Here is a 24,919-nt window from a genome sequence, read left to right on the forward strand (position 1 = left end):
ATTTTTTCGCAACCCTGGGTACATAGTTATATAAAATAGGTAGACATAACCTTCTACAGTTGCCAAATTTTTCACAACCCCCACATTCAGTTCTATGACGACATATGGGGTCAAGAACCACAGTTTAAGAGGCTTTGACCTGGGGGCAGCTAGGTGGTGCAGTGGATAAAGCACTGGCCCTGAATTCAGGAGAACCTGAGTTCAAATCCAGCCTCAGAGACCTGACACTGGCTGTGTGACCTGGAGCAAGTCACTTAACCCTTACTGCCCCACCAAAAAAACAAAGAAAAAGAAGAAGCTTTGACCTAGAATACTCTAATCTCACTGGGGACATGCTGGGCCTATAGCTGGAACACAGGACAAAGTCACATAACCCTTAAAGGCAATGCTCTGAAGTTTAGGATTATTTCAGCTTTGCAAAAGGTCCTTATTACTCATCCCTTCCTTCCCCACAAGGTAGGGTAGGACATCTGTAAACTTGAGGATTTAAAGTGGATTATGATTTAAACTGAAAGTCATTTTAATTTAATTAAATCTATTACATAGGTAAACATCCTAGTCTGGGTGCATGTTCCCTCCCTCTTCCCTGAAGTGGAAAAACAATGTGCCAAAGGGTAAGATGAGATAAGTTAAAAAGCAGTCTGGAGCAGAGTCCTTCTTCCTGCTGTTGCAATCAGCTTCAAAGTCCTCATAAATCACCATTACCCTAGTTTCTCCCTCAAGAAAGAGAAGGGAGAAAGGGTAAAGTCCTAAGAATTAGCAAGCAAATATTCTGTAAAGTTCAAAGGTAACTAGCTCCCTTTCCCTGGCCACTTTTGTTCTCAATTCCTATATTTTGTTAACAGCTTTTCTATTCCCTTCACTACCACCACCATTATCCCTCCTAGTGTTACTCCTCCTCCCCAGCTCTCCTCCCCTTCCCTTCCCCACCTCTTTACCTCCCAGCCTCTCTCCCTCCTCCGAACAATCTACTTTCCTTGTTTCTGACCTGAGACCTTCAGCACAACTTCAAATCACACCTGATATCAAGTGTTTTGCCACATCATCATATGTGGGAGTTCCCATGCTCTAAGGCCGACCTCTGGTTCTTAGAGAATGCTAAGGTCAGTGAAGAAAGCACTGTTGTATCATAAACTATGACAAGGTTAGCCGTGGCTCCCTGGGGCAGATCCCAGAGTGCCCCAACCCAATCATGCCCCAGAGAGATCCTAAGATCAGTGCTTACCATCACTCAGTTCGTGCTCCCCAAGTACCATATACAGGGACCCTGTCTGGGCTTGGAACGGCTCCACCAACTTGGTGCAGATGTGGACCTGATGCTGGACCGATTCATGCTGAGCAACCAAAGTAACTCTGGAACGAACCATATCATAACAATGGAACCTGAAATTTAGTGAAAGGAGAATTGGTATCACCTTAATGAGGCCCTTAATGAGGTTCAAAAGGATATTCTACAAACAACTGCACATAAGGAAAGATGAGAACCACACTCACCTGCCAAATGTTCTCACGGTTTCTCCTTCTGGGACTACACCAGAACTGATCTCCCAAGGAAAGTAATAGATCCCAGCTCTGGGGAGCATCCTTTAGCTTCGGTAACCAGACAGGGTTTGAAGGACCCAGTTAATCTGCAGGATACAAAAGATGCAATGTTGCAAAAGCTGGAGGCTCAGAGATACAACCAGCTAGAAACACTGCCACAAGAGAATGAATTGTAGGCTCCCCAATTGTAGGTCCTCCCCAATCTTTCCTTCTCTGGTGTTTAGTTCAGGCCTTTTAATTAAATTCAATGAGCACTTACTGAGCCCCATTATATGCTAGGTGGTACAGTGGATGCAGCTAGGGATCTGGAGTCAGGAACATTTATCACTCTGATGTAGGAGGCAAAAAAGGGTTAATAGAAAAAAAAAAATCTAAGACCCAAGCTCTAGTACAGATATTAGCTCTAAAAGGGAGTCAGATCCCAGTTAATGGATAACTTACGTTAGGTTCTCATTCCCATAGTGATCAACATCCATAATGGACCAGAGCAGGTCAGGTCAAAATAACAATAAAGGAAAAAGACAACCTATAAAAATTCTAATGAAAAATGATTCTATTTTGAAACTAGCCATGGGAATCAGAAAGAGACATGCGCAGAAAAGGCCAAATTTGTCCCCAGATTCACCTTATGATGTGTAAACCCCCAAAACATATCTCCACTGAAAAAGGTACCCACCTCGGGGGTTGGCTTAGGACCCCAGGAATTCCAAATGAGGATAAACCCTCCCCTGAAACACTCCTATGTGGAGATTATTATAATGAGAAGGATAGGCCCTCCCTTGCATCTCCCCAAGGTGGAGATTATTATAATGAGACTGATAATCAATTATCCATACTATAAATATAACTGTCTTTCCTTTCCATATTGGAGAGATAGCTTTCCAATATTCTGGTTCTCTCCCTGTGGTCACCCACAGTATTGCAATAAAACTTGGGAAACTAAGACACTGAGTCTTGTAATTCTTTTGGGACGACTCACAATCAATTGGACCCCAAATTCCAGCCCACATCAACTCTGAGTTCAAATATGGCCTTGGACACTTACTAGCTGTGTGACCCTGGGCAAGTCACTTAACCTTGCTGGCCTCAGTTTCTTCATCTTCAAATGAACTGGAAAAAGAAATGGCAAACCACTCCAATCTCTTTGCCAAGAAAATCCCAAATGGAGTCACAGAGATTTGGACACGACTGAAATGACTGAACAACAAATAGGCCAAGCAGTTTGACATAGTAAAGAGAGAAAGAGAACAGATCTCAAAACCAGGAAGGCATGGGTCCAAGTTCTCTCTTGCCTCTGACATGTATAGGCTAGTATACCAGCCTAGTATTCCAGCTCAAACATAAGATAATTAATAATAACTACAACAACACTAGCTAACATTTATATAGTACTTACCCTATGTCAGGCACTGTGCTAAGTGCTTTACAAATTATTATTTCATTTGATCCTCACAACAACACTAGAAGGGGGATGCTATGATTATCCCCATTTTATAGATGAAGAAACTGAGGCAAACAGAAGTTAAGAGACTTGCCCAGGGTGACACAGCTAGTAACTGTCTGAGTCTTATTTGGACTCAGGTCTTTCTGACTCCAGGCCTGGCACTCTATCCACTGTACCACCTTGCACAAATTAAATGGATGAAGAACATCAAACAGACCAATCTGGCTGGAACACAGTGTATATGAAAGGGAGTAATGTGTAATCAGGCCATAGAGATAGGTTGGAGGTGGTTTGCAAAGGGTTTTAAAAGCAAAACAAAAGGATTTATATTTGAGCCTAGAGGCAATAAACTTCTTGGGGGAAGGGGGAATAACAAAGTCAGATCTACATTTTAGAAATATTGGGGGCAGCTAGGTGGTGCGGTGGATAGAGCACTGGCCTTGGAGTCAGGAGTACCTGAGTTCAAATCCAGCCTCAGATACTTAACACTTACTAGCTGTGTGACCCTGGGCAAGTCACTTAACCCCAATTGCCTCACTAAAAAAAGAAAGAAAGAAATATTGGTATGGCAGCCACTTAAGAAGCATTAAGGGCTTGAGCTGTAGAGCTGGCTGTGTGAGTGTAGAGAGGAGGGCCACAACCCACAGGATTTGGCAATTGATTAAGTCATAAAATCACAGATTTAGACCTCAAAGGAACCTGAAAGATCATCTGGTTCTAATCCCTTTGTTTTATAGTTAAGGAAAGAGGTGCAAGAGGTTAATCAATTAACCCAAAGTCACACAGGTAATAAAAAGGACAGTGGCAGAATTTGAACCCAGGATATGGGGGTGGGGTGGGGGGAAATAGGGGTAAATGAAAATGATGAGTCCAGGATGGCTTTTAGAGATGCAAAACCTGGATGACTGAAAGGATGGCTGTGCCCTTGGCAAAAACTGGGAAGTCAGGAAGGAGAGCGAAGCTTAGGGGGCAAGAGCTTGGTAGCTATAAGTTATTTCCAGGGCTCTCTCCCTCATTTTTCAAGCCAAGCTGCCTACTGCCTTCAGGCTAGCCATGCCATTCAGATCCAATGGGTAATATTTAACCATCAAAATAAGGGTTGTGACCTTCAGGCCATCCACTCACTGCCTGTTATAATTCTTCTGTTTCTGGAACCAGTTATCCTACTGCTCTCTCCATCACCTTTGTCCCCTTTGTCTCATTACATTTTCAACAACAAAAAAATTCATAGAATGCCTATGTGCAAGGGTTCAAATCCTGCCTCTCAGATGCTTACTTCTGTGCGATCTTGGGTAAATCATTTAACCTCTCCAGGCCTCAGTTTCCCCATCTGTAAAATGAGGGGGTTGGACTAGGTGGCCCCTAAGGTCCTTTCTCAAGATAATGATCCTATGCTAGCTATTCCAAACCCCTTCTCTCTCAGAAGATCATAGGATCATAACAATAAGGCTATTAAGCATTATCTGGTCCAATCCTCTCACTTTATAGATAAGGAAATGGAGCTCAGAGAAGTTGGATGATTTTTTTTAAGGTCATACGGTCTAAATAACCAAGCTAGGATTAAAATCCATGTCCTCTGATGCTAAAATCATTATTCTTTCTACCCTGCTGCCTCCTCTTACTTTATCAAGAAAAAAAATTGAGGTCATCAACCATGAGCTCTCTCGTTTCCCCTACTCATACCTTTGAATGCTTATACATATTTATTCAACCTCTTCTTTGCCAATAATGAGGTAGTCTTTCTCTGTCAAGGCTTTCCCTCCCCAACCTTATCTTTGATTCCATCCCCTCTTGTTTCCTCTTAGATTTTTGTCCCAACAATCATTCCTTTCCCCTCTCGCATCTTCAATCTTCCCCTCTCTACTGGTCCCTTTCTTGTTTCTTTTTTTCTTTCTTTTTTTTTTTTTTTTTGCAGGCAATGGGGGTTAAGTGACTTGCCCAGGGTCACACAGCTAGTAAGTGTCAAGTGTCTGAGGCTGGATTTGAACTCAGGTACTCCTGAATCCAGGGCCGGTGCTTTAACCACTGTGCCACCTAGCTGCCCCCTTTCTTGTTTCTTACATAAACATATCCAAATCTCTCCCATTCTTAAAAACCTTCCCTAGGATCTACCATTCCTTCAAGCTATTATCCTTTAGCTTTCTCCTCTCTTTTACTGCCAAAGTCCTAGAAAGATTTGGCTATTCTTTCTGCCTCCACTTCCCTACCACCCCACTCAGAGAATCGGCTTCCTGTCCAACTTCTCTCTGAAACTGTCCTCTCCAAGACTACCAGGATTTCTTCATGGCTAAATGTGTGGCCTTTTGCAATCTTCATCCTCCCTGAAGCTTACGACTCTGCTGATCACTCATTTCTTCTCTCCTAAACATTCTCTCCCTTTTAGCTTCCCTGATACTATTGTCTTTTAATACCTGTTGATCTCATATTCTCATCTGTCCCTTCTCTTCACTCACATAGCCATCACCCAAACTCAGTCCTTCATTATCTGTGACCTGGATTATTGAAATAGAGTCATCTCTTCTCCCTCCAATGAATCTCTGCTTGGTTTCTTAAGCCCTTCATAATCTGGCTCCAAACCTACCTTTCCATTCTTATTTCTTTTTTGTTTGTTTTGTTTTGTGTGGGGTTTTTTTTGGTGGGGCAATGAGGGTTAAGTGACTTGCCCAGGGTCACACAGCTAATGTCAAGTGTGTGAGGCTGAATTTGAACTCAGGTCCTTCTGAATCCAGGGCTGGTGCTTTATCCACTGCACCACCTAGCTGCCCCCTCCATTCTTATTTCACATTCTTCTCTCAGAAAATCTTTCCAGATTCACCACTCTCCTTTTACATAAATGAGCCCTCTCAGGGAGGAGTTCATATATATTACAGTAGCAGACATACTAGCTAAATTGTTACTCTTTGACACAAGGGACAGTTTGGGAGGAAGGGAGGGTGTCTCTCCCCCCCCCCCAATGTCTTGTAAGACAAAAAGCATCCACAAAATTTATTTTTAAATGATTGTGTATCTATTTATCTGCTTAGACAAAATCTAAACTCTACCCTTAGGGCTCTGAATTATTAGTCAAATTCTGGAAAGCAATTTGGAATTAAGTTTAACAAGCAAACAAAATGACAAAATGTCCATGCCCTTTAACCCAAAATACCATTACTAGCCACAAATCCCAAAGAGATCAAAGACAGAAAGAAAGATCCCATGTACACCAAAACATGCATAGCAAAACTTTCTGTAGTTGCAATGAACTAGAAACAAAGTCGTCACCAATCAATTGAGGAATAGCTAAACAAATTTTAGTACATAATGGTAATGGAATACTACTATTCTGTAAGACACTATGAATTCGGGGCAGCTAGGTGGTGCAGTGGATAGAGCACCAGCCCTGGAGTCAGGAGGACCTGAGTTACAATCTGGCCTCAGACACTTAACACTTACTAGCTGTGTGACCCTGGGCAAGTCACTTAACTCCAATTGCCTCACCAAAAAAAAAAAAAAAAAAAAAAGAACAAAAAAGGCACTATGAATTCAGAGAGGTATGGGAAAACTTAAATGAAGTGATGCAGACTGAATTAAACAAAACCAGAGAAACAAAATACCCAATAACAACAAGGTAATTGGAAAGAACAAATTCCCCAAACTAAATAATGTATAATCATTTATTATTATTATCATCATTTTACAAATAAGGAAATAGAGCCAGGCTAAGTGACTGATCTAGGTTCCTAGAGCTAGCTAGAGTTCAAAGTAGGTATCCAAACACAGATTTTCCTTTCTCAAACTTCTTAGCATATAATTATAATAAGCAAATTTGGCCCTAGAAAAGAGATGAGAAAATTCACCTCCTTCTTGGGAGTATCCTGGAGCTAGCCCCAACCATGAGCCAATTTTTACCTTGGAAACTGACCAGCACCACAAATCAGGACATGATTTATTGTCTAGACTTAAGAAATGAAGAAAATGTTTGTAATTCAGATTTATTTGTTTTTTACCAGCATACCCTTGCCCCCTCCTTCCCTTCTTTGCAAAGAGGGGGAACTACATGTGGGAAACATTGTTTACACTGTCAGACTTGATGTTACTGGAGATAGAAATAGATGGATAGAGCACTGGCCCTGGATTCAGGAGGACCTGAGTTCAGATCCGACCTCAGACCCTTGACACTTACTAGCTGTGTGACCCTGGACAAGTCACTTAACCCCAACTGCCTCACCAAAAAAAAAAATGTTGTGGTGATTTAGTCAATTTCAGCCATGTCTGACTCTTCATGACTCCATTTGGGGTTTTCTTGGCAAAGATACTAGAGAAGTTTGCCATTTCCTTTTCCGGCTCATTTTACAGATGAGGAAATTGAAGTAAACAAGGTTAAGTGACTTGCCTAGGGTCACACAGCTAGTGTCTATGGCAGGATTTGAACTTGAGGTCTTCCTGACTCAAGGGTGGGTGCTCTAATCACTGTGTCATCTAGGTGATAGATAAGTATGCATATATGTATATAAATATATACATGCATATACACATGATCTGTGGAATTGTGAGACACATATATCCATCACTCACTAATGGGGTGTCACACTCAAATGTATAAACTGCAATTTACCTGTCTATTTGTAGTCTGTGCAGTGGCTTGCAAAGACCCTGAAAATTCTTGCAACAAAAGTGACACTTGAGAGGAGACTTGAGAGGATGATCAGGATTCTGAGAAAGGCAATTCCTATATTACCTGTATTAGAGATAACTTTTAAAAATGCACAGATGCAGTGGAGAGAAAAAATACTTATATATGTACATATGGTCTCTCCTCATAGGAAGGAAGAAATTAAGTATTTATGAATCACCTATATGTGCCAGACACTATTCTAAGGGCTTTTATAGATATTATCTCACTTGATCCTTGTAACAATTGTAGGAGATGGATGCTCTTATTACCCCTATTTTATAGTTGAAGAAACTGAAGCAAACAGAGGTTAAATAACTTGCTTGAGATCACACATCTAGTTAAGTGTCTGAGGCTGGATTTAAATCATGCAATTCCAGGCCCACGGCAAGTTCTGTCCATATAGCTGCCTAGAATATAAGCTCCCGGAAGACAAGGTCTTGGGTTTTTATCTTGGACTTTCATCTAGCATAGTGCCTGGCCAAAAGTAAGTGCTCATTAAATGTTTATTGGTTGATTTATTGTCCTGTGTCTTAAGAAGACTATTTTGACAGGCTTATGGATTAAGACTCCATATTTTAAAATTCCTTGAACTTTGAGAGCCCACATTCCAACTACTGCAGGGAGTGGCCCTGAGAATGTAAATGAAGAGAGGACTATTTCTTGTCTTTTTTTTTTTTTTTTAGTGAGGCAATTGGGGTTAAGTGACTTGCCCAGGGTCACACAGCTAGTAAGTGTTAAGTGTCTGAGGCCCGATTTGAACTCAGGTCCTCCTGACTCCAGGGCCGGTGCTCTATCCACTGCGCCACCTAGCTGCCCCATTTCTTGTCTTTTTAACCAGGACCTAACAAAATGCCTTGTATAAAACAGGTGTTTAATAAATGTTTGACAGGGTGGCTAGGTGGTGCAGCGGATAGAGCACCGGTCCTGGAGTCAGGAGGACCTGAGTTCAAATCCAGCCTCAGACACTTAACACTTACTAGCTGTGTGACCCTGGGCAAGTCATTTAACCCCAATTGTCTCACCCCCCAAAAAAAAAAAAGTTTGACAGAGCAGCTAGGTGATGCAATGGATAGAATGTCAAGCCTAGGGTCAGGAAGACTTATTTTTGTAAGTTCAAATGTGGCCTCAGACACTTAATAGCTGTGTGACCCTGAACAAGTCACTTAACCTTGTTTGCCTCAGTTTCCTGATCTGTCAAATGAGCTTGAGAAGGAAATGGCAAAACACTCCAATATCTCTGCCAAGAAAATCTCAAATGAGGTCATGAAGAGTCAGATACAACAAAAAAAGACCGAAAAAAGTTGTTTGATAAGGTGAATGGTAACAGAAGATAAGTAGAAACACTTAGTAATCAGGTATGGATTCAGGCCTGGAGCTCAGAGGAGCTCCAGGGGATCATCCTAAAAATTAATAGCTGAGCCATGAAGGTAAATGAAATCTTGAAATATAGAGAGACAAGAGAAAAGAGATGGAGTTTTCTCAGGTAGCTCCTTCTTTGCAGAGGTTAAGACTTGTATTATTTCACTAGGTAGAATACTGCATATATTGTTCTTAGCTGATGTGATGACTAGTTTAGTGGAACTGCTTTTTTAACTCTTTTATATTCTTTGTTAAAAGGAATTACCCCCTGGGTTGCGGGAGGAATACCCGTTTTGGGTTTTGTTTTTTTTTGCAGGGCAATGAAGGTTAAGTGACTGGCCCAGGGTCACACAGCTAGTAAGTGTCAAGTGTCTGAGGCCGGATTTGAACTCAGGTCCTCCTGAATCCAGGGCCAATGCTCTATCCACTGCGCCACCTAACTGCCCCTGTGGGAAGAACATGCTACGTTAAAGGTGATATAAAATCAAAAATAGCTATGTAAAGGGGCAGCTAGGTGGCCCAGTGGATAAAGCACTGGTCCTGGATTCAGGAGGACCTGAGTTCAAATCCGGCCTCAGACACTTGACACTTACTAGCTGTGTGACCCTGGGCAAGTCACTTAACTCCCATTGCCCTGCAAAAAAAAAAATAGCTGTGTAAAGGGTTTTTTTAAAAGATAAAGGTCATATGAGGAATTCAGAAAAACATAGGAAGACTTATATGAATTAATGGAGAATGAAAAAACTGAACCATAAACACAATGATTACAACAACATAATAAAGCTGAACTCTCAAGTAATTGACAACCCTGTAACAGACCCCAAGAACAGACTATGAAATAAATCTACTTCCCTACTTTTGACAGTGAAGTGGGGGACTAGTAGGACAGAATGGCTTCCCAACTAAATTCTCATCTCCTACAGGAAGCCTTCCCCAAACCCTCTTAATTCCAGTGCCTTCCCTAGGTTAATTAATTCCTATTTATCCTGTATTTTACTTGATTTGTATAGATTTGTTTGCAGGCTGTCTCCATTAGATAGTAAGTTTCCTGAGGGCAATGATGGTCTTTTACCTTTTTTGTATCCTCATGTAACGATTGGAATGACGCCACCTGCTGGAGACTTACTGTAGAAGAGTTCTGCCCATGAAGAGAAGGTCTTTGAGGGCAAGACCAGGAGTCTTTTCTCTGGCGTCAGGAAGTGACGCGGGCTAGTGGGAGGAGGAAGGAAGAGACTGGCGCTCACGCTCACTCTCTTTCCTGAGGACCCTGGTGGAGAGGGGAGCTAGAAATGTGCTCTCCCTTTAATAGATAGGAATCTAGGCCTTTTCTTCTCTCTTTACCAAACTCTTATTCTCCTTAATAAATGCTTAAAAGTCTAACTCTTGCTAAAGCTTATAATTTATTGGCGACCACTCATTAGATATTTTAGACAGTTTAGCTAGAATTTTAGCCTTTAACACTCAATACCTAACAAAGTGCCTTTCATGTAGTAAGCACTTAATAAATTGTATTGAATGATTGAATGAATGTTGCATACATTGTCGGACTCAGTCACAGTATCAGTTGTTTTTGCTTAATTGCTTTCCTTTGTTACAGGGGTAGATTGAGTTCTTAGGGGAAGAGGTGATTGGAGAGAGGGGAAGGGTTTATTTGGAAATGATAGTTATAAAAACAAAAAAGGCATCAATGAAAGGTTTTGTTTTGTTTTGTTTTAAGGAAGTTCATAATATCCTCCACTGATGTTGTCAGAGGGCTATACCAGGCCCAATGATGGGTGGAGAGAGAAGGGAGCCACCCCAGTTGAAAGAACCTCTCCCTTTTTCATGCCACTGCTACTGAGAGGTCATCTCTAATATTAAATATTATGAGAAGTAGAGAAAGACAAGGTTGTTTTAGAAGGCCATAAGCCACTGACCTGCCTAGTTAAAGGTAGGAGAGCAGACCTCAGAAAATAGGCCTAAATCACTGGTCAAGGTCAATATGAAATAAGAAATCATGAAAGAAATATTTTTTTTAAAAATAATGGCTTTATTCCATACTAAGTAGGCTAGAAAGCATAATTCTAACATGATTTTCAGAAGGGCATTCCGTACCAACACAGGACATCTGTAGTGTGTGTTGTTTCAGACAATAGACATACTGTAAACTGAATTTTTGTAAACTGAATCATCAGAGGGCAAAGCCAAGCACCCATAATGAAAATAACTATGCCCTGATTGCTTTTTTAAGTTTAAAAATCATATATCTAGGGGCAGCTAGGTGGCGCAGTGGATGGAGCACCAGCCCTGGAGTCAGGAGTACCTAAGTTCAAATCCGGCCTCAGACACTTAACACTTGCTAGTTGTGTGACCCTGGGCAAGTCACTTAACCCCAATTGCCTCACTTAAAAAAAAAATCATATCTATATTGGATAGGAAGAGAAGTTTTTTTTAAAATCCTGAAAGGCTTAACGTCTCACCATTCCTTGTCACTATCAGAAAGTGGACACAATAAAAAGTAAAGAAAAAGGATTGTTGTTGTTTGTTCATTTTTCAGTCGTGTCCACTCAGTGATTCCATTTGGGATTGTCTTGCTAAAGATACTGGAGTAGTTTGCCATCTGCCATTTCTTTCTCTGACTCATTTTATAAATGAGGAAACTTAGGTAAACAGGGTTAAGTGACCTGCCCCCGGGTAACAGAGCTAGGACATGTCTGAGGTCATATTTGCCCTCAGGAAGATGAGTCTTTCTGACTTCAGGCCCAGCACTCTCTCCACTGAGAAATGGGATTAAAACATTCTTCTGAAAGTTAGCTGATACAACCTTTGATCCAATCATTAAAAATGCCCAAGAGAGTACACGACTCACTTCTTAACAGTGTTCATGGCAAATTCACAGACCAATAAATAAAGAGCATTTACAAGATTACATAACAACAAAGTGTCATCATCCAGCTTGTCCAGATGCCAACCAGAATAAAAGGGATACCTGGGGTAGGGCAAGGACTACTGCCTCAAGGAAGAAATGTAACATTTCCACTCTGATTTTCTATGCAGCACTGTAACATTAAAATAACCATAATTATAATTGACATTTACCAAGGGATAGAGACCGGACCTGTGATTTATTTCAGAAATGTAGGGTACTTGCTCCCAACACAAGTCAATGCCTTCTCTGCAATGTACAGTCTTAGCTACTCAGAGCATTGAGAAATTAAGTGACAGTGTATATCATATATGGCCCCTGAATCCAGGATTTCCTGGCTCTGGAAGAGGCAAGCTCTCTACCCACTTTGCCAATATACCATTCAAGGATATTAACATAGCACTTTAAAGTCTGCCAAACATTTGCTGTCTTTGAAAATCCAGTAAGCCTCACTCATTTTAAAAAGTTCAAATTATATATATTTTAAGAAAAGACAATTTTGGTTACTTTTAGGCACTACTTGTCTAGTTATGCCTTTGTTCAGTCATTCAACAGGTATTTTTTTTTTTGCAGGGCAATGAGGGTTAAGTGACTTGCCCAGGGTCACACAGCTAGTAAGTGTCAAGCGTCTGAGGCAGGATTTGAACTCAGGTTCTCCTGAATCCAGGGCTGGTGCTTTATCCACTGCGCCACCTAGCTGCCCCCCAACAGGTATTTATTAAATGCCTACTCTGTGCAAAGTATTGGGCCAGAAAATTCTGGAAAATCCAATCAGACTTGCCCAATCAGAGCTCAGAGTCTAGGAAGGGGACCATTATAGATCATCATCATCATAACTGACATTTACATGGTGCTTTAAAGATTTGTAAAACACTTTCCATCATATTATTTCATCTTAGTAATATAACTTAATTATAATATAATTTCAACTCTGTAATATAACTCCTAAAGAAAAAGGGGTTTTTGGGTGCAGATCTGATTTCATCAGTATAGGGTACTACAGCTGGAGGAACTTCCTCTTCAATACAGATCAGCAACTTAGTAATTTATCATCTTAGGGGCAGCTAGGTGGTGCAGTGGATAGAGCATCGGCCCTGGATTCAGGAGGACCTGAGTTCAAATCCAGCCTCAGACACTTAACACTTACTAGCTGTGTGACCCTGGGCAAGTCACTTAACCCCAATTGCCTCACTTAAAAAAAAAAAATTTATCATCTTAGAGAGTTGCCCAGGAAGGCATTATAGTTCATCCTTCATTTGGAAGACTGGTGACATGACAGAGTGTCCTGGGGTACTGAGAGGTCCTGGTGTCAAAACTCTAGGATGTTTGAGAAGACTGACTTGAACCCAGGACTTCCTGACATTAAGGTGAGTCACCATAACAATGCATTCAAAATCCTCAATTTATAGATAAGGAAATTGAGGTTCAAAGGTTAATTGATAAACCCATGGTTGGGCCATTTGTACCAGAGAGGAGAAACTGCCTCAAAATCCAGCTTCCCTAGGTGTAGGTAGAAGGCTCTTCAAAACTGGAAGGATCAGGGAAAGAATTTTGTGGCAGCATTTGCTATTCATACAATAAAGTTCTAATAAAATTATAAAAATTGGCTAAAATTTTTAATTCATAGTAAAGCTGCATTATATAATGAATCCTAAACATAAACCTCCCTAGTGATGTCTCCACTTTGTACTACTTATTCAGAAGGAATAATGAATACCATGTCAGGATTATCACAAATTCCTCTTAAGTGCCAAAAAACCGAGTTTAAATAAATAAATGAATGAATAAATAAATAAATAAAGACCATTTCTGCTATGGCTTAAAAAAACAAAACCCAGTTCTTTAACGAGTTTATTCTATCCTACTAACAATGTGTCACCAAAAATGGGGTGGTAGGAAAGACATTGGATTAAGATGGGGAAAATAGAAAAAGTTAACATTTATATTGCCACCCATGTGCCAGGCACTGTGCTAAGCACTTTTCGAATATTATCTCATTTGAGTCTTACCACAATCCTTCAAGGTTGAAGCTATTATTATCTTCATTTGACATTTGAAGAAACGGAGGCAAAGAGAGGCAAAGTGACTTGCCCAAGGTCACACAGCTAGTTACGTGTTTGACGCCAAATTTGAACACAGGTCTTGCTGACTCCACTATTCACTGTACCACCTGGCTGCCAAAGACGGTTTGGATACTGACTCTCCTTCCCCTTAATTAGATGTTACTCTAGAAGCCATTTAAACACTCTGAAGACTAATTTCTTTACTTCAAAATGTGAATTTGAAGTAATGACACTTCCAATTCTACCCCATTTTGTCATGAGGATATTAAATCAACTAAATTCATTGATCATAATAAATGACATGAGTTTTTTGTAACCATTACAGCATTACAGAAATATAGGCTCTTATTACTGACTTCAACTGATTTCATTAAAATGTAAAATGTTAGGGCAGTAAGAGACCCTCGATATCATGTATAGATGGGGAAAAAACCAAATCAACCTAGCATTGGACTATCTTGTAAGTAGCAGTCAGGATAAAAATTCAGGTCTCCTGATCCCTAGGTCAAAGGCTCTTTCCACTACACCACTTATAATAACCATAATAATAACTACCACTTTCACAGCACGTCTAATATTTGCTGAGAGCCTTCCATAGATGGTCTGGTTTGATCCTTACTATCCTATACGGCTAATGCTACAAGGAAGATTAGACCGTCTCTGTTTTAAAGAGAAGGAAACTAAGGCTCATTGTAAGTTAAGTGACATACTTATGATCATACAAATAGTAACTGTCAGAGGCAGGATTCTAATTTGTCTCTCCTGACTTTAAGTCTAGCAGGTTTCCTACTCTATAATTTATGTAGAATCCATTTGTTGTTTGTCTTTTATAATTTGTGATTTCATCTTCCTTGCTCTGAAATAGCTTTTGTCATTGCCTCATTATTATAGCATCCTCATTATAATATCTAGGGGCCTTTTTTTTCCCCTGTCCAAGTCTTCTATATCTGCAGCAATTGATGCTGTTCACTGTGTGTATGTGTGTGTGTGTGTGTGTGTGTGTGTGTGTGTGTGTGTGTAATCTTTCTCCTTGATGCTCTCTATCCTTGGCTTCTATAAACCTTCATTCTCCTCCTACCCCTCTGGGGTTGTTTTTTTTTTTTTTAATGAATAATATTTTATTTTTTCCTAATTACTTGTAAAAATGATTTTTAACATTCTTTTTCTTAATTTTGAGTTCCAAATTCTCTCCACCTTCCCATCCTCTACCCCCTCTTTGAGACAGCAAACAATTTGATATATTATACATGTGCAATCATGCAAAGCATATTCCCATATTAGTCATGTTGGGAAAGAAAACACAGACAAAAAAAAAACCCATAAAAAATAAAGTGAAAAAGAGTATGTTCAGCTAGGTGGCTCAGTGGATAAAGCACCGGCCCTGGATTCAGGAGGACCTGAGTTCAAATCTGGGCTCAGACCCTTGACACTTACTAGCTGTGTGACCCTGGGCAAGTCACTTAACCCCCATTGCCCCGCAAAAAAAAAAAAAAAAGAGTATGCTGCATTAGTTCTTTCTCTGGAAGTGGATGGCAGTTTTCATCATAAGGCCTTCAGAATTGTTTTGGATCCTTGTATTGCTGAGACTAGCCATGTCATTCACAGATGAACATCATACAATATTGTTGTTGCTATGTAAAATGGTCTCTTGGTTCTGCTCATTTCACTCTGCATCAGTTCATGTAAGTCTTCCTAGGTTTTTCTGAAACCATCCTGCTCATCATTTCTTATAGCACAATAGTATGCCATCCCAATTATATAACACAACTTGTTTAGCCATTCCCCAATTGATGAGCATCCCCTCAATTTTCCAATTCTTTGCCACCACAAAAAGAGTAGATATAAATACTTTTGTATATGTAAGTGCTTTTTCTTTTTCTTTTGGGATACAATCCTAGTAGTGGTATTGTTGGATCAAAGGTTATGTATAGTTTTAGTTCTTTGAGCATAGTTGCAAATTGCTCTCCAGAATGGTTGGATCAGTTCATGACTCTACCAAAAGTGCATTATCAGGGGCAGCTAGGTGGTACAGTGGATAGAGCACAGGCCCTGGATTCAGGAGGACCCGAGTTCAAATGTGGCCTCAGACATTTAACACTTACTAGCTGTGTGATGCTGGGCAAGTCACTTAACCCCAATTGCCTCACCAAAAAAAAAAATAATGACTTAGAGCATTTTTATCCATTATAGATAGCTTTGATTTTGATTTGTTTGTATCCTTGGGCCATTTATCAATTAGGGAATGACTTGTATTTTTATAAATTTGACTCAGTTCTCTATATATTTGAGAAATGAGGTCTTTATCAAAGATACTTGATGTAAAAAAATTTTTCCCAGCTTTCTGCTTTCCTTCTAATCTTGGCTGCACTGGTTTTGTTTGTGCAGAACCCCTTTTAATTTAATGTAATCAAAATTATCCATTTTATATCTCATAATGCTCTCTATCTCTTGTTTGATCATAAATGCTTTCCTTATCCACAGATCTGATAGGTAAACTATTTCATGCTCTCAGAAAGCGTTTTACTGGCTCCTTATCTACCTGCTGCCTCTTAAATGTAGACATCTCTCAAAGTGTTAGCCTCTTTTCTCTCTAGACTCTTTCATTGTGGATCTCATTGATTCCCATAGCTATGATCATCTCTTTGCAGATTATTCACAAATCTATGTATTTAATCTCAATCTCTTCTTTGAATTACAGGCCTGAATTTATCATTTCTTCTGGACATCTTCATTTCAATGTCCTGCTGATACCTCAAACTTAACATGTCCAAAATTGAATTTATCTTTCCTCAAAAACCTAGTTTCTCTATGTTTAACATGAATTGTACATATGTAACCTGTATCAGATTGCTTGCTGTCTTGGGAAGGGAAAGATGAGAAAAGAGAAAAATTTGGAATTCTAAATCTTACAAAAATGAATGTTGAAACCTATCTTTACATGTAATTGGGAAAAAATACTATTAAGTAAAACAAAAAAAGGTGAAAAGAAGATCAAGCAAAAAACCCAAACAAAACAAAACCAAAAACCTAGTTTCTCTATTTCCATTATTCACAGTCACACAGGCCTCTTTAATCTTCTTCTCTCCTACCCTTCATACTATGATCAGTTGTCAAGTTCTGTTGTTTCTACCTGGCAAGAAAGCCATAACTAGCAATTTTTGCACCCAAGACAAACATTACATAAACACAACCAAAATTCCCTTGAAGAACTAGAGGGCAGGGACAGAAGCTCCTTAGGTATTGGGTTGAGCTATTTACACATTGTTCAAGTGCTGTCAATAACCTGGTACAAATCCCCAACCCTACTTAATCCTCTGCCTGAAAATATTCCTTGGATCTGTTCCCACTTTTTTATTTCCCTGTAATCACCCTAGTTTAGGCTTTCATTACCTATCACTTGGATACCAATGCACAGCTTGGATCATACCACCTCTTTATTAAAAAACCTTACATGCTCCCTACTGCCTACTGAATAAAAGTATAAATTCCTTATCATGCTATTTAAGGTCTTCCAGAAGCTGACCTCAATCTACTTTTCCAGTCTTCTTTTATCACTTCCCTTAATGTATTGTACATTCCAGCTAGACTACTTTCTTTAACCATGCCCCCCCCAAAAAAGTTTGATTGATTTCCCTTTATATGTCATTTCAACATTTCTCCTCCAGTTGAGATCTTCATTATAACTACAAGTAAGCAAAAACACATAACATGGAGGCCATATCTGCCAATCTATAAAATATTTTGTCCTCCTTGTTTCCCGCTTCTTTGTGGTGAGATATTAACTTTCTTTATCTGTTTTTGAAAACATTCATTGGTTTTTCAGGTAGAGTTCTACCTCCTTTTAGTGATATTTTAATTAATATTGTGGTAGCCACTGTTTACATTGGGCTTTCTTTTTTACTTCCATCATTTACTCCACATCAAATCATACAAATCATCCCATGTTTCTCTGAATTCTTCATATCTATTATCTTTTACTATAAGTAGTCTCCATAACATTTATATGTCATAGTTTTTGTTCAGCCTTTCCAATCCAAAGATTACTCACTGTCTTCAGGTCTCTACCACTACAAAGAGCTCTGTCATAAATATTTTGGCATATACTGGACCTTTTTTATTTGTGTCTTTTAGTTCTTTGGGGTATATGCCCATAAACTAAGCTACATCTTCCACTGCTGGTCTGCTCTCTCACCTCCATGATGCTCATGTATCCCTGATATCTGGAATGTACTTCTACCCCTATCTCAATTTGTTTGGAGTCACTGCCATCATTCAAAGCCTAATTCCTTTGCCATTTCTTGCATAAAGATTTCCTTGACTCTCCAAGGTGAAAATTATCCATATTTTTTTAAATTCCTCATAATATTTGAACAGATTGTACTTATTGCACTCTCCTTTGCAACATGGTCATTTGGACACATATCTTTCCCCCCATTATTAGATTAAAAGAGAGAACAGGGGCAGCTAGGTGGCGCAGTGGATAGAGCACCAGCCTTGGAGTCAGGAGGACCTGAGTTCAAATCTGACCTCAGACACATAACACCTACCAGCTGTGTGACCCTGGGCAAGTCACTTAACCCCAATTGCCTCACCAAAAAAAAAAAAAGAGAGAGAGAGAAAGAGAGAGAGAGAACAAAGTATAATGCAAAGAGCACTGGATTTGGAGTCAAAGACTTGGAGTTCAAGCCCTGCCTACAAATTCTTTTTTTTTTTTTTTGCAGGCAATGGGGGTTAAGTGACTTGCCCAGGGTCACACAGCTAGTAAGTGTCAAATGTCTGAGGCCAGACTGCCCTTACATTCTATGACTTTATGCAGGTCCCTTCAATTCTCAGGGTCTGTTCCCTCATATATAAAATGAAGGAGTAGTCCTGTATGATCTCTAAGCTCTTCTAGACCTAACTTGAGAACAGGGTCCAAGAACTTTGTATCCCTGATGCCTTTGTATATATACACTTTCTCAAGTACTCAAATGAATCCAGGCAATTCCTGCTCAACCTTGTTCCTGTTCTCCCATAAATTCACCACAAAAGGTCCCCCTGGAGGCCTTCTACATTTTCTCTTCACATTGATTTCTAGGGTGCCAGTGGAGTAAGTCAGCTGACTACCTGGGCTCCCTCCTTCTTGTCACCTAATCAGACCATCTCCTTTTTCCATCATACAGTTACTGTATGATGACCTCGGTTACTGTTATAGCCCACTCTCATTCACATGTACTTTCTCATCACCCTCTATACACTTATTTTAAATTCTTCTGTTGTTAAACAGAAGCAGCTTTATTTCATGTCTCACTTTTACATAGCAGTTTTGTACATGTAGACACTTCAAAGTGGGGAGGGAAAGGAGAGAAAAGGTACCTACTATATGCCAGGCACTGCACTAAATGATTTTTTAAAAATATTATTTCATCTTATCTTCATCAAGCCCTTCATTTGATCTGTACCTCGTGAAAGAGGTACTATTACCAGCCCCCATTTTACAGTTGAGAAAGTGACTTGCCCAGGGTCACACACATAGGTGGAAGGCTGGATTGGTGCAGCACTCTATCCATTATACCACCAGATGCCTCTGGTCACTTTTATTTATTTAAAAAAAAATTTTTTTTTGGTGGGGCAATGAGGGTTAAGTGACTTGCCCAGGGTCACACAGCTAGTAAGTGTCAAGTGTCTGAGGCCAGATTTGAACTCAGGTACTCCTGACTCCAGGGTTGGTGCTCTATTCACTGGGCCACCTAGCTGCCGCTCCTCTGGTCACTTTTAAAAGGTTCTGTGAGGCAATACGATTAAATGAGAAACCTGAATTCAGAATCATAAGATGTAGTTTTTAAATTCTGGCTCCACCATCCGGAATCCATGTTCTTTCTTTTGCAAGATAGGGGCATGGTACCAGACCATATCTAAGACCATAGCATTTATAACTCCAAGTGACATCAAACTCAAATAGAAAAGGGGTCACTAAAAACCGTGCAGGGGAATAAGTGATTTAGAAAATCGACATATTCATATTATCTTACATTGTATTTTTATTTTGGTAAATATTTCCCAACTACGTTTTAACCTGGTTCCTTTAGTACTCAAGAGTGTTGCAAGCCAGGTCTGTGTTTGACACCTGGGTTGGAAGCTGTCAACTCGCCTCATTTTACAGGTGAGAACGTTGAGTCCCAGGCAACATAAGTGACCTGCCCGAGATCCCACAGATGATTTATAGCAGCACTGGGATTTGATCCCAACACTTGTTTCGAAAGCAGCACTTTCCATTGAACCACTGTTCTTCCAGCTCTAAATCCTTCTAACCTTCTCCATGACATCTAACACAGAGATACATATAGGATGATGTTAAGTTGTCAAATCAAGATTTATTAAGGCTTCCTTCCTTGCCCAGGCACAGTTCTAAACCCTCGGGACAGAAGACAACCCTTGCCCTGCACATGCTCACATTCCAACGAAGCAGACAAGATGCAAACCCCGATGTAAGGACGTGATTGACACAAGACAAATTAGAGGTAATGTCGGAAGGAAGGCCCTAGCATTGAAGGGGGATGTGGAAAGGCTTCTGGAAGAACATGTTAGGAGGCCTGAGCCACGAAGGGATCGAGGACCTCCAAGTGCGAAGGGAGAATCCATGTTTTTGGGCGCCCAGGAAATTCACAGCATCACTCATTTTTTAAAAATGGCTCCGAGGCCAAAACGTCTCCTCCACTGCAAGAGCAGGGTATCAAAGATCCCCAGACTTCCACCTCAATGTGCCGGCCTCTCCTTCAGGTGGGGAAGGTCAGTTTCTCCCAGACTTCCGGGCACGCCTTTGTCCTCGGACTTCCGGGGCCGGGGGAGAAGTAAGGCCGAGGCTCCGAGGCGCAGGCGCGGAGCCTCTCACTTCCCTTGTCCCTCTCCCGCCCCCCATCCCGATCTCCTCACCCACCTGTCCCAAGGTTCCCACAGTCGTAGCCTTCCGCAGTGGGAGATGTGTGGGGGGAGAGAAGAGAGAGAACTTTCTCCACGTGAACGAGAGCTCGTCACGTGACGGTAGCAAAACCGTCAGAGGTGGGAGACGGGAAGTAGAATGACGCTAGGCCCTACGTCCGGGTCGGCGTGGCGGAGGCGAGATGCGACGGTGCCCTTCGCCTCACGTTCCGCCCACAGCCCGGCTTCCAGTCCTCGAGCGAACGAGCTGTGGCCCAGCCTTCTCTCCGCCCTCCTCGGGGCGGGCGGAGCTCTGCTCTCGCTAGGCAAGGGCCCTCCCGCCCCGGAGGCGCAGGGCCGCGGTCACGTGCTAAGAGCGAGGGCGGACTCGGGGCGGGGCCGCACGTCCAGGGGCTGGCATTAGTCCGGGGCCCGAGACTTTGGAGCTTCTGAAGGAGTGAACGGGCTGCCGGAGCCGGGGACGTCTGATCGCCAACTCTTTCTGTCCCCTCACTGCCCTTACCATGAACCCAGACTTGCGCAGGGAGCGGGACGCGGCCAGCTTCAACGCGGAGAAACTCACTTACATCCTGGATGGGAGCCCCGAGAGGACCCGGCGCCGCCGGGAGATCGGTGAGAGAAGCTGGACGGGACCCCGGGGGGCTGCAGGGTAGCCGGGGAGAAATGCGGATAAGAGGCGCGAATGTGAGAGCCGAGCTGGTCAAGGTTTCCTGAGGGCCCTAGCGCTCAGGGCATCAGGTGGGGACGGGATTGGTCAGCACCCCCACCCCCCACCCCAGTACTCTGGCATGGCCCTATGGCTGCTAGGGAATAGTAGGGATCCCCTGCTTCTAATGGGCTTTCGCTTCCTCCACCTCCTGCCTTCCTTAAAGGCTCAGCTAAAATCCCATCTCCTGCGAGAAGCCTCTTCAGAACCCCCTTAACTCTAGTACCTTTCCTACGTCGATCGCCTCCAATTTATCCCATATGTATTTGTTCTTACGTAGCTGTTGGCATGTTATCTCTCCCATTAAACTAACTTCTTTGAGAGCTGGAACTGTCTCTTGCCTTTTTTTTTTAATTCCCTTAGTTTAGCACTTAAAAATGCTTCTTTCTCTGTCTCTTGAAAGATGGTAACGGGTTTCTGAAATTTGTGTACTCTGTCCCTCACCTTCCCCGCCCTCCCCCCATTCCCTTGTCCTCTTCCCCTCCCAACTTCAGAGAACTTGATTCTGAATGATCCGGACTTTAAGCATGAAGACTTAAATTTCCTTACCCGAAGCCAGCGCTATGAGATAGCTGTCAGAAAGAGTGCCACAATGGTGAAGAAGATGCGAGATTTTGGCATTGCTGATCCCGAGGAGATTATGTGGTTTAAAAAGTAAGTGTTCCAAACGGTAGAGATCTGAGAGCTCAAACTGCTCTTGGAATCTGTGCTTTTCTAGCTCTTGATCTTCTAGATCAGGGGTTATAACCTCTTTTGGTGTCATATCCTCTAGATCAGGGGTTGTAACCTTTTTTGGTGTCATATCCTCTAGCAGTACCAGAATGTTGTTTTTGAATACATAAAATCAAATGCATAGGATTAAAAGGGAAGCCAGTTCTGCTAAAATAGTTATCAAAATATTTTTTGAAAAAGTCATAGACACATTCTGTATAGATTAATGTTAAAAGAGAACTGGTGGTCTACTTTGTCAGATTAAGCAATGGATAGATCTAAGGCCAAAACTGAAGATTTCATCTAACTTTGTACAGTATTATTCTTCAAAGGCATAATAATTAGTAGAGGCATTGTGGAACAACTGGAGGTTTCTACAGTTTTCCCAGGTTCAAATCCTGCCTCCAACACTCAAGTTTCTGTGGACCTTGGACAGATCACTTTAGGGGGCCTTATGTTCCTCATCTTTAAGGAAGAGATGATTGAATTATGAATTCTGTTGCCCCTTCTACCTCTAATCTTACTTTAGCGACTAAACATTTTGGAAAATTGCCAATTGATAAGAGATCTTTCAATTCTTACTCTCAGGTATCTGTTCTATAGAAGGTACACTTTGGTCACAATTTCTTGTTTTTTAGAGATTTAAGCACTCAAAAAGTCTTCCTCTGCCTTGAAAATTTGGGAGGATTTCTTGTAAACCCAGAAGCATCTCATGGTAGCAAGAACATTCTTGAGAAACTGAAATTTGAAGTTTTTATTTTGACTTGGTACAGGGTTTGGCCATATGCTTTTGTAAATGTAATAAATAGCTCTTGTTAAAAATCATGAAAAAAGTGTGTTGATGGGATGACCATTAACTGATATGCTTAAATAGAATTAATGGAAAGTGTTCTAAGAATTGAACATTGTTACAGTTGGTGGTTATTTAAATGGAATTCATTTTACATGTAGGCTCTAAACAAAATCCATTTGATTTGCTGATAAATGCCAAACATACTTTGTCATTACAACCCCTATGTTTTTTGTGTTGTATGTGAGGGTTTGTGGGTTTGTTTTGGTTTTGGTTTTGTTTTGTTTTTTTTTTCAGAAATAAAACAGGTTAATGTTTTCTGCTTCATTCTGGATAAGTAGTGGTGGTTTATAGTTTATTTGGTTTATGAGTACCTCATAAACTTCATATATGTGGTGGTTTATAGTTTATTTGGTTTATGAGTACCTCATAGTCAATACATTTTCCCCTTCATAGCAGTAAATATTTTTGAACAATCAAAATGTTTATGCCCTAGACAATATGTGTTTTTTGTTTTTGTTTTTTTTTAAACTGATAGAAGGGGCAGCTTGGGGGCAGCTAGGTGGCACAGTGGATAGAGCACTGGCCCTGAAGTCAGGAGGACCTGAGTTCAAATCCGACCTCAGACACTTAACGCTTACTAGCTGTGTGACCCTAGGCAAGTCACTTAACCCCAATTGCCTCACCAAAACAAAAAACAAAAAACCTAAAAATCCTCTTGGGGGCAGCTAGGTGGCACAGTGGATAGAGTACCAGCCCTGGAGTCAGGAGGACCTGAGTTCAAATTTGACCTCATACACTTGACACTTACTAGCTGTGACCCTGGGCAAGTCACTTAACCCCAATTACCTCACCAAAAAAAAAAAAAAAAATCCTCTTAGTCATATTTGTCAGCGACTTGACCTTCATTTATGTTAGAGGAGATATTGGAAATAAGAACTTTTGTCAACTAATAATTCCATTCTTGAAGGATGTTGGACAAGTCAACTGCTAGTATTCTTTAGATATTAATTTCTCCTCATACATTGAGAATATTCTGCTTTATAAGAATATTACATGTGCAATGTGAGTATTTGTAAAATATTTTCAAATGGTCATGTTAAAGAATAAGGGCTATTTGAACCATCACTTCAGAAAATAGAACTTATTGTGTAGGGAACATTAGAAAAACAGTTTCTTTTTTTCCTATAAAGTTTTCCTAATGATCATTTTCCTTATGCAAAGAAAATACTCACTAAAACTCAGTTTTCTAGTTTTATATGTTTATACTTTTTTTCCTCTTAAGTATAAATTGAATTTGTTTATAAGTTTCATTTAGAGTAGTAGTTGAGAAGTACCAGTGACACTCTGTTCCTTAAATTAGGATTTTGAATAGGTAGCTGTTTTCATTTTAGATATCATGCATTTTTTGCAACCAGATGTGCCGATACCTTTTTAATTGTCATTGTCACCATCAATTTTAGAAATCCCAAAGGAATATATTGAATTATTTTACCTACTTTGTTCCTTCATAAAGAAATGTGATTGACATTTCAAACAAAGGCCACTATTCTTTACACTTAGGTTAATTCTCTTATTTGTAAGAATTTCTCTCAGATTTACATTCTTGCCTAGATATTTTTGGAGAGTGATTTAGTTATTACTAATTCATGTAAGACTTGATGTTATTAAGTATTAGGATCCCTCTTGTTTTTGAGATTGATTTATGAATTCACACTCCCCACTGAGATTTTGGCATTTGGTTGAATTAAATGCTGTTGGTGAAATTGATGACCAGATAGTGAAAAGACACTGGATTTGGTGTCAGAAGACAGGGTTCGCCAAAAA

The 24,919-nt window shown here is 40.6% G+C and overlaps 2 protein-coding genes across 5 annotated transcripts in view; one reads left to right on the top strand and one right to left on the bottom strand.

The window, feature by feature from the left end:
* The window catches only part of TEN1 (TEN1 subunit of CST complex), a 33,333-nt gene extending 11,978 nt beyond the window's left edge, over positions 1 to 21,355 (bottom strand). Inside the window, exons 1-3 of one of the 2 annotated variants that reach the window (XM_044001786.1) lie at positions 20,884 to 21,355; positions 1,495 to 1,628; positions 1,226 to 1,383 (exon numbers count right to left, since the gene is read on the bottom strand). In XM_044001786.1, coding sequence (XP_043857721.1) covers positions 1,226 to 1,383; positions 1,495 to 1,583 — 247 coding nt within the window. In that variant the 5' untranslated portion in view covers positions 1,584 to 1,628; positions 20,884 to 21,355. Of the gene's footprint in view, positions 1 to 1,225; positions 1,384 to 1,494; positions 1,629 to 1,801; positions 1,851 to 20,883 lie in introns of those variants that run through there. The other variant, XM_044001787.1, reaches the window with a different exon arrangement.
* A 5-nt stretch (positions 21,356 to 21,360) lies between these two features.
* Positions 21,361 to 24,919, top strand: part of ACOX1 (acyl-CoA oxidase 1) — a 55,129-nt gene continuing 51,570 nt past the window's right edge. For 2 of the 3 annotated variants that reach the window (XM_044001784.1, XM_044001783.1), the window contains exons 1-2: positions 21,361 to 21,497; positions 22,086 to 22,245. In XM_044001784.1, coding sequence (XP_043857719.1) covers positions 21,389 to 21,497; positions 22,086 to 22,245 — 269 coding nt within the window. In that variant the 5' untranslated portion in view covers positions 21,361 to 21,388. Of the gene's footprint in view, positions 21,498 to 22,085; positions 22,246 to 24,919 lie in introns of those variants that run through there. The other variant, XM_044001785.1, reaches the window with a different exon arrangement.

This window comes from Dromiciops gliroides, chromosome 4, assembly GCF_019393635.1.
Source record: "Dromiciops gliroides isolate mDroGli1 chromosome 4, mDroGli1.pri, whole genome shotgun sequence".
Classification (NCBI taxonomy): Eukaryota; Metazoa; Chordata; class Mammalia; order Microbiotheria; family Microbiotheriidae; genus Dromiciops; species Dromiciops gliroides.